General features: G+C 39.2%; 1 protein-coding gene across 3 annotated transcripts in view; it reads right to left on the reverse strand.

Moving 5' to 3' along the window:
• Positions 1 to 14,923, reverse strand: part of ADCYAP1R1 (ADCYAP receptor type I) — a gene marked incomplete at both ends in the record, with an annotated part of 116,079 nt that overhangs the window by 23,944 nt on the left and 77,212 nt on the right. For all 3 annotated transcript variants that reach the window (XM_082480148.1, XM_082480149.1, XM_082480147.1), the window contains 4 exons: positions 3,360 to 3,451; positions 5,479 to 5,548; positions 10,416 to 10,476; positions 13,921 to 14,074. In XM_082480148.1, the coding sequence (XP_082336274.1) occupies positions 3,360 to 3,451; positions 5,479 to 5,548; positions 10,416 to 10,476; positions 13,921 to 14,074 (377 nt within the window). The remainder of the gene's footprint in view (positions 1 to 3,359; positions 3,452 to 5,478; positions 5,549 to 10,415; positions 10,477 to 13,920; positions 14,075 to 14,923) is intronic.

Raw genomic sequence — 14,923 nt, forward strand, 5'->3', positions numbered from 1 at the left:
TTCTCGCTCAGATAAAAATCTATTGCATTTGCATCACTGGACTTGCTTTGGCTTGATGTTTAATTTGCTGGAATTATTCCAGACTGACACAAGGTTAACTGAAACCGAACATGGTTCAAGAAACAAAGTTGTGTCTTTTTTATGCCTTTGGCAGTTCACTCCTAACACTAAAAAGTAAATAATGATTACGATGACTACTGGGAGGAAGTATGAAAGCTGCTTAAGGTTCTCAGAAAAATAAACCCAAATAATCATAAAATTAAAAAGAATACTAAAAAGCGCAGCTTCTGTTTCCTTTTTAATTCCTACCTCAACTGCTTAGATAGTTTTGATGAATCTAGCCCCCAATCATTTCAGCCATAAGGAGAAGTTTCTATCTAAAACACCAGTAAAAGAAGGACGGGGTTATTGCGCTCCCACAATCTGACGTGTTTTGAGCCGCTCGGTCTGAAATGGGATCAGCAGCGTGCAGGCAGCTTTGAGGGGGAAACCGAATGTGCGAAGAAAGGTCGATTACGCATGAGACTGGTAAATGAATGACCCAACATACAAGCTGATAAAATGGAAGTTTGCAATCACTAAAGCATTTGACGGCTGCAGAACACTGTTAGGAGGCAGCTACATGTTCCCAAGGTTCTGTCAGTCTAAAGGCAAAGGCTATCGCGTATAATGACCCTCAGGTTATTTAGAGAAAAATTCGGATTTTTTATGGGAGTAAAGCACTCGTTATTGTGCTGTAAATTATACAAATTATTGTTTGCTTTTTTAAAGTGAGTCTTACAATCTCTACTGGCTGCACTATATTAATTAAGCATTAGTTCCCCAGTAGTGCACTCTTCTGTTGTGTTCCTGTCATAGCTCGCAGCTGACTCCAGTAGTGGGAATTTTTAATAATGAGTGCACGGTGGTAACAATATATAATTAATCTCTGAATTTAAGCACGTCCCCAAGGCTCATAAAGCCAAGTACAGGCTTAAGTCATTTGCAGAACCGTGACCAGAGTGTCTATAAAATAGAACTGGAGGCAGATTTTCCAAACAAAAATGATTATTAAATGGGCCTGAGCCTAAACATGTACCATACATATAAGAAGAAAATAAATCCTACTTAAAATCAATAACCAAATTTTTGTAGGGTCTTTTATTTTCTTTTTTTGATGATGGAAGTGCTGGCTAAAGTGTTATTCCAAAGAGTGGATTATCGATAGCAGAGTAAATCTCAATCGCTACGGCAGATGTCGTGTGATATTACCTTCAGGAACAGGCTGAACACCCTTCCTCAGCCACAACTGATCTGTCTCATGTAATAAAGGCAAAATACTTAAATATGTTGTGGAATAAAGACCTGGATGGAGAATTTAGTCTGATGGGATGATGTGTAATAGTCTTAAACAGCAAAATAGGACATGGAAAATGCTTAACATGGACCACGTTCTAAATGCCACAGAGATTTCAATATGGTGACATAACCATGCTATGAACTATCTTTTTTCTTCATTAAAACACCTCTCTTTTTACATGATATGTGTGCACAAATATTGAATATGCCTGGTGTATATCTGCAGAGACTTATTCATTTCATTTCTTTTTATCATTTATGTGCGACTTTTCTGTTGTCGAATCTGTTTGGATAAACAACACTCCACTTCATAACACATACATAAATGCAAGATCAATTTATACACACCCATTTATAAAGTTGCAAAAAAATATGAAAAATAATGGCAGCGAATGAAACAGAAAATATGATGTTTTCTCTCGGTTTTGGTGGCTAACTATACACATAGGAAAAATATCAGTAAAACCCAGTCACCATATTGATCAAAAATGACAAGGATGTTTCATACTCGAGTTAAACCACTGGAGTCCACGGCATGCTTTGCTTCATATGTGAGAGATGTGCAGCAGACACCAAACATGCATTTAGCAGGTCATTATCAGATCTAGCTCTGCACATCTTGGGTGCTAATTACAATCTAAGATTCGGTGGACGACTTCCCAGCAGCACATACATGGGAAATCTTCATGCAAGCCATTGGCAAACCATGCGCGCAGTTAACCTATTCACTACGCTTTCTCCTGAGTTTTACTTCTGAGATATATCCACCTGCAGAATGAATTTAAAGCGTCTTTTTTGTCTGTGGGAACAGGGTTTAGAGCAAGCTTCGAGGGCAGTGCTTTAACTACGTGGATGTCCGACTACAGACATGAAAAAGTGATCTGTAAAATATTGTCATTTCATGTAAATGTAAACAAGACAGTAGGGAAGAAGGGAAGAAAAATAGGTAGCTGGAGGACATACTTTTTCCCTGAAAATTGTGATTTAGATGGATGACATCAAAATACTATGAGCGTGGTTACTTAGGATGAAACTGATCACTGGATAATTTTTTAAAAAAGCACAACAAATGAGGATCTCCTACTTTACCCTGACATCTTTTATTTTTATTTAAGGCTTGTGACTTGCCTCTTTTCACCAGGGATCCAGTGCTAAATGAAATACTCTTACGTATGTTTACGAGTGCTAGATCACTAAAGCTTAAAAAAAATGGTGAAGCAAATGTGTGTGATGTTTGGGCTGAAAAGCCAAGAAAACACCGAATGTGCTGCCACATATCCTGGTTATTCAAAATGATTGTAGAATTTTATATGGAGAACGACTGCAGGCACTCAAAATGGAAATGATGACCATCTCAAATGGCCAATCTCTGTCATCTAATGAGGTGGAAACTAACAAAAGGGGTATTGGCTTTAAAAAAAATGTAAATCACAAAGTTTTAAAACTTCTAAAGGAAAATGTTAGGATTTGTTGTGCATTTTTAAGCAATTCTGGGTGGTGGTGGTGGGGATTGTTTGGCTTAAATGGAATGCATTCAAGGTTACAAGAAACATAAACATAAGCAACTTTAGGAGATTTTCCTAAATTAGAATTCAGTCCAAAGTTAATGAAATCTTTTCACTAAATCTCATTGTTTTCAATGAACCTTGGACCATGTCCGTGGAACGTATGAAGCACAGCAGACTGTCCCATGAGTATAATAATATTTATGCCTGGTCAGTATGCTAATTTCCAGATAACTGACCTATTAAGGATTTGGGGTTTTTTTTGTTTTGTTTTAATCTTGTATTTACATGTATTTTCTAGGCCTTTTACGAAAGGCGAAAGCTGGCATTAAAATGCAGTTTTGTGGCTTATGGATTTAAAAAAAAAAAAAGTAAAAATCAACTGAAGTAATTTAATAGATCCTGTGACTCCTTTTGAAAATCAAATTAATTCAGCTGAGGTGCGTTTTTGACTTTGTCTTTTTTCCTATGTGTATATTAGAGATCTAAATTTATTACTGCTTTATTTGTACTTACAAGTAAATGCTGGATTCATTGCCCCCAATATCAGGTGACTGGAGTTTCTGCACAAGTATCACAATTATGCCAATAAAAAGCACAAAGTTTATCTAGGGGAAAAAGAAAGGAAAGAATGGTGACAATGGTGCATTTTTTCAAGTATGAGAATGAGACATTCACAGTGACTTGCTGGCTCCATTGCCTTATTCTTCTCCAAACTGCAGTCTAGAAGTTCCATAGTGTCAGGAGTAATGGGATAAGTTTACACGGGTCTTATCACCCCTTTTCCAGGAAAATATATCTCCTTTGCAACAGCTACAGTAAGGCAGAATTTCTCCAGTCCCAAGCACCAGTTACGATGAACATAAGTGAAAAGGTTTCAACATTTTTCATTATCCGCCAGCGCAAAGAATAAAAGGAAAGCAAAGATCTCAACAGTAAAAGCATCTTTAACTCCCATTCTTTGAACTACGGCACTTCTCAGTTTAGTAGTATCCATCAGTCACAATGTAGTGTCTCCCTTTTCCTGAAAATCCCAAGTTGTGTCACTTTCCCTCTCCTCACCTTAATCTGGCCCAAGGTGGGATGGTCTCTAATGTTTTTGGGAGGGGAGGAGTGTGTGTGCGGGGGGCGTGGGTGTTAAAGTTCACCTTCACGTGTTTTAGTTTTATGTCATCCTGGGCATCTTCTCTTCCATAGAATATTGTCACTACAGATATAGTTTTAAAAACTTGGAGATTAATAAAATCAGTTTATTTCAATACTTTGGCTTCAGATTTGGCTGTCACCAACTCCATAGCATCTTAACCTCATAAGAAGAGAGTGGGAAATTTAAGTTGAACCCTTATGCAAACTTTTACTCCTGTAAGGAGACCAAGTACTTAAACTAGATGTGAGCATCTCTTTCAGAAGAATTTTCTATCTGATGAGTACAAATGAATGAAGAAACACAGTCTCTTCTTGATAGTTGCTTGAATCTTTAATGCCTTCAACAGAAGCCAGGTAAAACTGATTCCCCAAAGCTCGAATGTGATCCTTCATAGAATATGTCTCCAAAGCCTGGAAATTCACAGACACTGATATCACAAAATCCCCAGCTTGTTGGACGCTCCCCATCTTGATACGCTTCAGTGTTCTTAGCTGAATCACCTTTAATGTGTCTGAAGGTTACTGTACTTTAGAGAGCTGTCCAAATAATTCAAAGAAGCAGCACCGAACCTGATGAAAGCACCTACATGTATATCACCACCTGTGAGCTGGATGTCTAAAAATCCCGCAACAGTCAACAAAGACCTGGCCAATGCTGTCACTGGAGTATGGAGAGCCACTTAGCATGCCCAGAATTAGACACCTACGTGTGGTAAGCCAAACAGCTTTTCAGGTGCCACTAACCATATTGTCTAGCGACATATTTTCATTTCCTAACTGGAGGAGCCCAACACCATTTTAAAATTCCCTTATTCTTTTGGGACAGCATCTGGCGCCCAAACAGGGTACGTTAGAAAGCGTCATTCATCCATACACAGGTATCTAGCAGCATTTGAGTCAAATCCAAGACCTCCATCAACCAAAGAGAGCTTAGATACCTTGTTGACAATTGAGTATCTTGCACTATTAACACTACCGCATCACAATCCTGTTATAATGCTAATATTAGATAAATAAATGTACCTGTGAAATTAATTCCATTCAACAGACACAGTCCAGTTTCCTGGTCACTGGCATCTAGTATTGTTTTAGATGCCCGGGGTTGTCCCTCTTGGCCTTCAGCTTCCACCCCAAATGGCACAGTATACCTATACATCCCATGTCATATCTGCCAGCCCCAGGCAGATGCTCCATATGCTCTAAGGACTTACTTATGGCATTTGGTATCGATGTTTAAGCAGCTGAATAACTCCTTGTCTGCACAGTTTTTGCTCGCAGGCAGTGTACCATCATTTAACTTGTACTAAACCTCCTTTATAACAACGGAATTACTTAGCATTGTGGATGGCAAATGGTGGACATTGAGACAAGCTGTGCAGTACTCCAGCACAGCTGATGCAGCATAGTTTGTAAAGCCATTTTAAACTATTTGCATCGGTCATTCACCCTCAGAAGCGTTGAGGAAACACCCCCTCCAAGTGCCACTTACCATGATTGATCCAACCACAGGACCCTTGATCACCCACCACAAGGCAGTGTTGTCATTCATGTCCCAGCAGCTGCAGTTGTTAATGAAAGAATGAGGTGGGGAAAGAAAAATAAAGAGAGAGAAAGAAAGAGATACAACAATGACGTTAAACTTACAACAATTTTTAAGGGGGCAGAGAGTGGGAGATTGGTCTTGTAGCTAAATCATTTTATTTGGGTTCAAAGGCACTATTTCTTCACTCTGTCCCTGTTGTAGCTTTCTTTTATAGCCTTTATCTAACTTACCTGAAAGTAAAATAAGTATTTTTGTGGCAATTTCAGCAGTAGCTCTTACTAAACAGTTTAACCGCTTTGGAATGGTTTAGGTTGGAAGGGACCTTGAAGACCATCTAGTTCCAACCCCCTGCCCTGGGCAGGGACACCTCCCACCAGACCAGGTTGCTCAGAGCCCCATCCAACCTGGCCTTCAACACCTCCAAGGATGGGGCCTTCACAACTTCCAGTGGCTCATCACCCTCAAAATGAAAAATTTCTTCCTAATATCTAATCTGGATCTCCCCTCTTCCAGTTTGAATCCATTCCCCCTCATCCTATCACTATGTGCCCTTGTAAAAGGTCCTTCCTCATGCCTTTACGTGTGTTTCTATGCCTACAGACAGTACAACTGTAAAACTGTCCCTTTAAACTAACGTCTCAGCAGAAGGCAAAAAAGGACAGGGATACCTTGAAGGGTAAGAGATAGTTATTCTGAAGTTTGATGTCTCAGCTACTCTTCCAGTGTAAACACATATGAATGTTGGTTCCTGACCCTGACATGAGGATTCTTACACATATCTAGTACATGAGGATGTACTAGAGTTTGGTTGTATTCACATATAGGAATGATTTTTCAGTCCTTGGGTTGCAAGTCCTATCAAGGAGCAAGGGTTCATCTAAGAAGGTTCAAGTACTGGACACCAGTTGGGGTCAGCTCCTTTTTTTGAGCTTTTGGGAGTGAGTGATCATAATTAAAATGGCATTTCTACTCCAGCATTTAAAATCTTCCTCCAGATTCACCAAAGAATTCTGCTGAAGTTCATTCCATACAGATGCATTTGGACATTCATTTGTAGCGAAAGCTAACTACAGGACCCATATACATAATTTTTTTCTAACTTCAACATACATTTTAAAGCTAGAAAAACAAAAAGAATGAAAAAATCTTATTTCCCTTGCCACACCACCCCCACTACACTATTTCACTATTTTAAGTCATTAAAAACTTGATTGTCAGTTAAAAAATGTCTTCTATTTGTCTCCGCTTTCTTCCCCTCGTGTTTCCCTCTGCAAAACATAAAATCACAGAAAAATGTCTACTTTGTACCTGCAGTTCTGAGAAGGAGGGTTTCCCTCCCACTGGGACAACAGCCAAAAGTCCCAGCAGTGGTTGTCATGGCGCATTTGTCAGATGGCAAGAAACCATTTGAAAGAGCATAGAGAATAAATCACTGCTGATCTTATGAGAGCTTAATGCAACTTCTGTGTCATTTAAATGGTAGCATCTGGGGGGAAAGTGAAAACCTTTACTTTAAATAAAACATATATATATGTGTAATTGTGAGGAGGCAGAGCTAAAATTCCATCATCAAAGTGCATTTGAGAGAAATCCCAAGCAGCTGAGTGATGTCCGGGTTAGAAATTTTGGTTGAACTTATATATGCAATATTTTAGTGGATTGCCATAAAACCAACCATAAGGGTGTGTTTGGTAGAGCTGGTGATAAGAGAGAAAATTAGAGCTGGGATGTCAAACTTGCACCAAAAGACATATTTTTTCTTCTATCTACAAAGCCCAGAAACTTAAAATCCCCCCCAAATCTGTGGGAGTGATGGCTGAGATTTTCAAATGCAAAGTAACATTTCTGAGCTACCTCGCTTTGGATGTCCAACTTAAAATATTTCAAAGGGAACAAATGTTCAGAGGGAACTCCTTCTCACCCACAGTGTGGAAATCAGACTCTTTTCAGTTATCAGCAATTGTACGCCACAAAACAAAAGCACCTAAAGTCACCAATTATTTTTGAACTCTCTGTATGCATTTATAAATCAGGTGTCCTTTTCTGAAAATTAACCAGCATTTGCAGACCTCAACCTCTCTGAGATGCATGTTGAATCTACCCTGAAAGCCTTTAGTTTGTTGACTAATATGGAAAGAATCTGAGCACGTTCTAATATTAACCTGGCTGTACAAACAGGCACTGATGTACGGCAACTTGTCTGTGTAGAAGTGAGAAATTACAGGGGATGGAGTCCACCTGCTCTAGTTCCAGTCATCTATACCGAAGACACCTACAGCCCCGCTGATTATCCCGGTCTCTGGTTGGAACAAATAGACACTTGGAGGTTGTTGATTATTTTTGTTTGTTTTTTTTTTTTTTTCCCCCTGCAATGATGTATTTTAAATGTGTATTCTGGGGTGATACATCATCCCCTACAAATGCCTATTTTCCTTAGACCTATTCCCCTCCTTTTACAGGACGTGTCCCCAGCAAGCTCGGTTGCCAATGTCTACCTTGTAGATGTCAACAATTAATCAAATTAATCTCACACAAAGGTTTTTTTTAAGGACTTTTTTCGGTCTGGTCCCTGTGACACCTATAGGATGGATGTGGTGGAAGAAACACAATCTTCTCCTCAGATGAACATGACCAGAAGGGAAAAGAAAAAAATCAGTGCACAAAAAACAGTCTATAATATCAGCCAACAGGCTGTACTACGCAAACGGTCTCCCTAATTTCTTTGAAATGCACTGCTACAGCGGAGGTCGGACACACAGGACTATTTTTCAGGATGGGTGAAGGGAAGGGAGCCAGTGGGATGGGGGAGGGATGCGATTTCCATTGGAAAAGGCCAGAGTCTGATCTCTGTTCCGTCTCTGGTGTACATCTGGCATCACTCCATTTAATTCAGTAGCACAGCTCTGGATAAACAGACAGCTGCATTTATCTCCACAAACATGTCACTTACAGTGATGTGAATCAGAAGCTGAAGCCAAGGGAGCTCTGCCAGTATTATAAGGGGCAAACAGGAGGAGACTCAGACTCCGAGTCTGTATTTTAGTCCATGCCTTCTGCGACTGTGTTTTCCCAGTTCAGTAATTTCTGCAATGTTTTCTGGCTTTCACGCTGGCTTCTCCCCCACCCCCAGAACAATGCGAACGGATTTTTAAAAAGTAACCGCTGAGACGCTTAGCTAGAATCTGTCTAAATGTGTTGCATGTTAAATAGCTTCTCTAACTAAAAGAAAGGAAAGGGGGTTTTGTTGTTGGTTTTTTTTTTCTTCTTCTTCTTTTTCCTTCTGTGAGACATTCCCCCTACCCGCAAAATGCAGGGACTGTTCAGACTCCCAAGAGAGATTAATGTATTTAGGACCAGTGCTGTAATCATCATAAGGACACAACAGGGGGTTCTGGCTTGTTTTGCATGGAAATAAGTGATTTAATTTGTCTTAATGTCAAAATAGAACATTGGGTCAAAGGACTGGCATCCCCAGTGGAGGAAAGGCTTTATGTACTTTCCAAAAAGAGCATGAAAGAACGAGGATGAGGAAAACCTGACAGAATAGTGAGTCTGGTGCAAATTTTGGATCCAGGTATCTCTAGTATAAGGCAAAATTAAAACATAAGCCTAGGTCTCTCAGAAATGGCACTTGGGTGCACAATGAAGCCTTTCACTCAGATCAAGTTTTTCAAAGGACCGCTGCTGGGTTTTCCAAATTTTAGAACAGAATAGAATAGAATAGAATAGAATAGAATAGAATAGAATAGAATAGAATAGAATAGAATAGAATAGAATAGAATAGAATAGAATAGAACAAAACAGAAAAGAACTAGACTATTTCAGTTGGAAGGGACCGACAATGATCGTCTAGTCCAACTTCAGTTTTCCTCATTCCCAGCATTTTTCCTAACACTTTACCAATTTCAAGCATAGCTGTCACAAAAAAAAAAAAAAACAACAACAACATTGCTAAGTTCGTATATTCAAGGTGTATTTTCATGTCCATTCCTACCAGCTGTGTCTGCTGCTCTATCAGACCAATGAATCTACTGACTACCGGGAAGTACAGGGCCATCTCTGGGAGCAGCCTTTCCTTCTGGTTCTTTAGAAAAGGATACAGAATCTTTGCAGTTTGTTTTTTTTTTGTTTGTTTGTTTGTTTGTTGTTTTTTTGTTTGTTTTGTTTGTTTGTTTGTTTTTGTTTTGTTTTGTTTTTCCAGAGAAAGAGACCATTGGTATGGAAACTACCCTCTTGAATTCTTTCTGAAATTATTCCATTCCTCGGTGTTTTGTTTTTTTTTTTCAGAGAAGACAGGATGCGGATTTCTGTCTCACCTCCACTCCTCTCCCCCACTAGATTTCTGGAAAAAAACTCTCCAAGGGGAAGCTAAACTCGTAATTGCCTTTGTAAATCAAAGCTCAGCAACTCCTTGTGCAGATTTCGCTCATCACGTAAGAAACATCTGCGATACAATTTCTACAGATGAGCCCATTACATTTGTCTTCATTCATGATCAGTTGGAAAGGAGAAGACAATCAGAGGTGTGATTCACCTGGCAGCTCTTTTACCATGAGATAACTCACATCCTGGACTCCACTAACTTAACTGAGCGGGGAACAGAGGGCCACTGGGTCAGCTGCTGGTTTGCAGAGTAGATACCTGCATCTTCTTTCACCAATTCACCAGTGCAACAGGGACATAAAGATCGCACTATGGCCGTTTATACATCTGAGCAGGAAAGCACTCTCGGCTGAGCACTGGACCTAAACTACTTGTGCACACAAATCAATGTCAGAAATGGAAGGAGAAATTACTCATGTCCTCTGATGACTATATTGCTGTTTCATCCTTGCCACCGTGCTGAATGCACATGAAATGATTTCCCACGCAGCGATACCTACCCAGTATCATCAAAGTGAAGTCTCAGCACTGCCCAGACAGTGACACAAATCGTCGGGGTACCTGCAGAAGATAAGACGGTGATATCGTTAGCAGTCTAGGCACATTTAGGACTCAGCAAGTAGCACTTTTTGCAACCTCTCCACTGGGGTTTTATTTCCTAGTAGCACTCGCGCACGAAACAATGCAGATCATTACATTAGTTCGGAGCTCTAGAAAAGTCTGTCCCAGTCCGAGGACGGGTTGGGCTTGGTGGGATTGCAGATGCACAACTGATAACAAGAAGGAACGATTTCATTTCAGGTCATTATTGTTCAAAGTTGTTGTCCCGCGTCTTGTTGCATGAACATTAAAACATAGTCTGTACAAAATAAAAGCAGTGACATCAGCTTCCGTGTCTAGAGCTCCTGCAATTATGCAATAATTGGAGAGTGGCAGATGTTGAGTTGTAATGGCATTATTGTGTTCTTTGTATTCTTATGTAGTTTTGTTGTGAATTATTTGCACATATTGCATTTTCTCTGTTACTGTCTAAATAGCTGATTTTGCCTTACTTATTCAACTAAAAGTAACCAGTAGAGGACAGTTTTCCATTACTCACAAGAGTATTTCACTTTTTTCATGAAAAAACACCCCGAACCCCCAAAAGAGAATATTGGGAGCAAGAATTTAATTTCCATTTCAGACATTTCTTTACTTTTTAAAAAATGCTTGTAAAATACATATTAAATCAAAACAGTAAGAATCCACTGAGAAACCTCGATTTACTTTTCTTTCCGAAAACACTAAAAGTGTGGGTTTTCAGTGGAATTATTTTTATAAAAAAACACAGTCTTGCAAGGAAACTCTGGGTAAGTTCAGTCTACATTTTATGACAAATAAAACCTTTGACTATGAAACTGCCTATGTTTATTCAGGCAGCACTGGAAAGACAAAGTGCTAAAAAGCAAACAAAACAAGGACCTTGACAACCCCAGCTTGCAGCGGTGAATGAGAGTGTCATAAGTTGACAGGAACAATTATGTTTCATACATTTTGCAGGGCTGTGTTGATGTCACATTAATTAGTCATTCGACTGAATCCACTAAAGTGAGTCTCTGTCAAATCTCATATTCTTGCTATCAGAAATAAAAATATCCCTGTTAGACTTAGATGAGTGATTAAGCCCTCCTCCTTTAAAAAAGCACACACAGAAATATCTGAAAGGAAAAAAAAAAATAAAAGAAATAAAATGACAGGCTTTGGGGAGAAGAAATCATGCATATTTAATTTAAATTGAAGTCTGCTTTTCTCACATGAGAATACTTAAATAACATCGGGATCTTTGTGAACTTAGCAGACGCACGATAATAAAAATGATCTTTAAATGTCAATCATGGATCTGATGTGCTACCTAGTTTGCACTGATTTGCGCTATATAAATTTTGATGGTATGAATAGTGTTCCAAGTCTGAAACACGGGCAGGAAGGCAGAATTAGACTAAATGTGTCGTAACAATATAGGTAAAAAAGCACATTTCAGGTCAGCTTGGAGTTTAGAACCATCTGCTACATGAATATGCATATACTCACATTACTTTGCTTTACATCAAAAGATATATATGTCTTCATCACTTTCTTTTCAGCTTCTGAGTAACATTAGAAAACAGACAAACCTCAGAGGCTGAGAAGGGCTATTCTTGCTGACTGTGTTTCTGCCCCGAGTAAGGAAAAGGCATTAGGAGAGATCTCAGGAAGACAGCAGTCTATCCGGAGATCCTAACAGCACGTTGCACATTTAAGAGGAAAAAAATTGTTTGGATCGACGCAGCCATATGTAGTTGTCATTAATCAAATGAGGACACTGATGTGCTCAGCACATTTTAAGAAACAGGTAAACATCCAGATGCCGCAAAATGCTGAGCTTTTGCTTCTTGCTGCTTTCAGCGCAGCTCCCTCCCCGTCGGCTCTGGGCTGCAGAAATGCTTTTGCATTCAGAGTCTGGAAGAGTTTCTGTTCTTGCAAAGTGCCAGTTGCTCCTACCAGGCCGGGGAAACTGCTATTCGAGTTGAAATATGCACGAGCTGAGAAAATATTGCATTTAAAACACAACAAAACCATCTACATTTGGAGATTCTCTTAGTGTTATTAATGGATATTATTGATACTGCTTTGAATACGAAGTGATGTCTATAAGCTGAACAGCTAGAACTCATTTATGGTATTCAACTTAAGACCAAATATTTTGAGGCTGCATTATAGAATGAGTCCATCTGGGTAGTTCTTTCACTACAGAGACTGATTTTTTTTTTTTTAATATTCAGTTAATATGCTGTGTCGCAATTTTCTCACATTCAGACAAACATAAAGATATGAAATTTGTGCAAACTTTATTAAAGGAATTCAACCTTTGATTTAGGTTCAGACTGCAAAGATTTGCACATTGTTTTCTTTTGTAGTTGTCAGATTTTCACGCACGTATCCCCCAAGTTCTCTTTGAAAGCAGCCTTATATCCCAGCTATAATGTGATTATACACCTGTGCCTAATACAGAAGGAACTTTCAATATCCTTTTCCAATAGTTTCTTTTCCCATAATCTTTTCCCACAGTCATCCTTTTCCAATCGCTTTTATATGCCATTGGTTATTTCTGATTGCTTGTTCTCTTCTTTCTTCTCTATACTTTTGCTCCTGTTTTATTAAGTCTTTGCCAGGAGATGAGAATTTTTGTGTATATAGAGCTGCCTCAAGAGGGAAAAAACAAAACCAGCTGTGGATTACTTGAAGGTTCAGGTTACACGAGTATGTGTTTTTCAGAAGAGAATAGTTTGAGTTATGCGGTTTATATGTAGACTTTACACATAAACATACAGGATTATTTCCAGATTATTTCAGAAGTATGTTTTTTTAAGTATAAAAATTGAGCTTAACCTTCCTAGGGTACATTTAAAATTAATGTTTTCTTCTGCTGTCATCGTCTGACTTCTGCACAAAAACGACAGCAAAGAACTGTTTGAGTTAACATGTTGCAGGAATCAATTTATATCCAGAAGGCCAGAACAAAAAATAATTACGCTGGTTATCATTGCACAACTGGCCTTTCTGGAAAAAATCTTGTTTCTTCCCATTGCAAGTTTCCATTTCCCATCCAGGTAGGATGAGCGTATGTGGATACCCTTTGGATACATTTTCAATTTAGCTATTATCTGGAAGAAAGGCAGAAATGAAGTCTTAGAAAACGGACTAGACTTAACATTGCAGATTTGCTTAAACTGAAGAACTTGGCATTAAGGTCATATTTTATAGAAGGCAATTCTCGGTTGTGGACTACATCTCTGCAAGGGATGTGGTGTCCTCCAGGTTTCATGTTAAGGCTCTTCAGAAAAAAAGCACAACACATTTCAGTCTGCAGTGGTACTTCTATGCAAAGACTAAAACTATATTTTGGAACTGTATGTGGAAATATCAGATGGTTCATGGAGTTGTCTTGCACACTGAGACACATTTTAGAGAAGAAACGTCACATACCCCAGCCAATAATAGTGTACCAGTAGAAATATCTCCTCTCTGGGAAAAAGGTTTCTACCAATAAAGTGAAAAGGTACAATCCCTCAATGAAAAGCCAGAAGTAGTTGGACATGACACAGTAGTGAAAAAACACCATCACTGCTTTGCATTCCACCTGCAGAGAATCAAGAAAAACAAAGTTATTTCCATGTTGTTTCCGCCTAACAGGTAGAGAAAATGCTTTCAACCTCTCCAAATCTCTTATTGGAAAAGAACACAGCTGGGACGGGTTTTATGGCCTTTTAATAGTAAAGTTTTAAAAGCATGAGAAGAATGTGAGGTGCCACTTAGAGAGGGAAGCTTGAAAGGGCAGGTAGCCAATTTTACCAGTGGGAGGTGGTCGACGAGCGTCTGCAGACAGCTTGAGAACGTCTCGCATTAGTGGGAGTTCACATCGTCAATGGACGCTAATTGCTAGATTTAAGCCCCCTTCCAGGGATTAAGTGCAGAGAAGAAAAGAATCCAGTTGTGTATTGAGAAAGCTAAGGAAGGATGGGAAATGGCATGACGATTGTGGAAAGCCCTGAGAGTGGGATCAGAAAGGATGCACCCTCCTGTGTGCAGTTGAGAATTGTACCTCCTTGCCATTTGCAGGTGCTGTCACTCAGGGATAGAAAATAAAAGTAAGCCTAAGTGTAAAGAAAGCAGAGTGATTTACTGTAAAAAAAAAAAAAACGACAGAAGCTTTCATTCATTTACTATGGGGGAAAGCAGTGGACAAAAGAAAAAAAAAGGAAAAAAAAAATAAAAGAAGGAACTGGGATTGTTCAGCCTGGAGAAAAGGAGGCTGAGGGGAGAACTTATCTACAGCTCCCTGAAAGGAGGTTGATCTCTTCTCCCACATAATAGGCAATATGACAGGAGGAAACGGCCTCAAGTTGCACCAGGGGAGGTTTAGAATGGATATGAGGAAAAATTTCTTCACTGAAAAGGTTATCAAGCATTGGAACAGGCTGCCTGGGGA

Source organism: Vanellus vanellus, assembly GCF_965231255.1.
Source record: "Vanellus vanellus genome assembly, chromosome: 2".
Lineage (NCBI taxonomy): Eukaryota > Metazoa > Chordata > Aves > Charadriiformes > Charadriidae > Vanellus > Vanellus vanellus.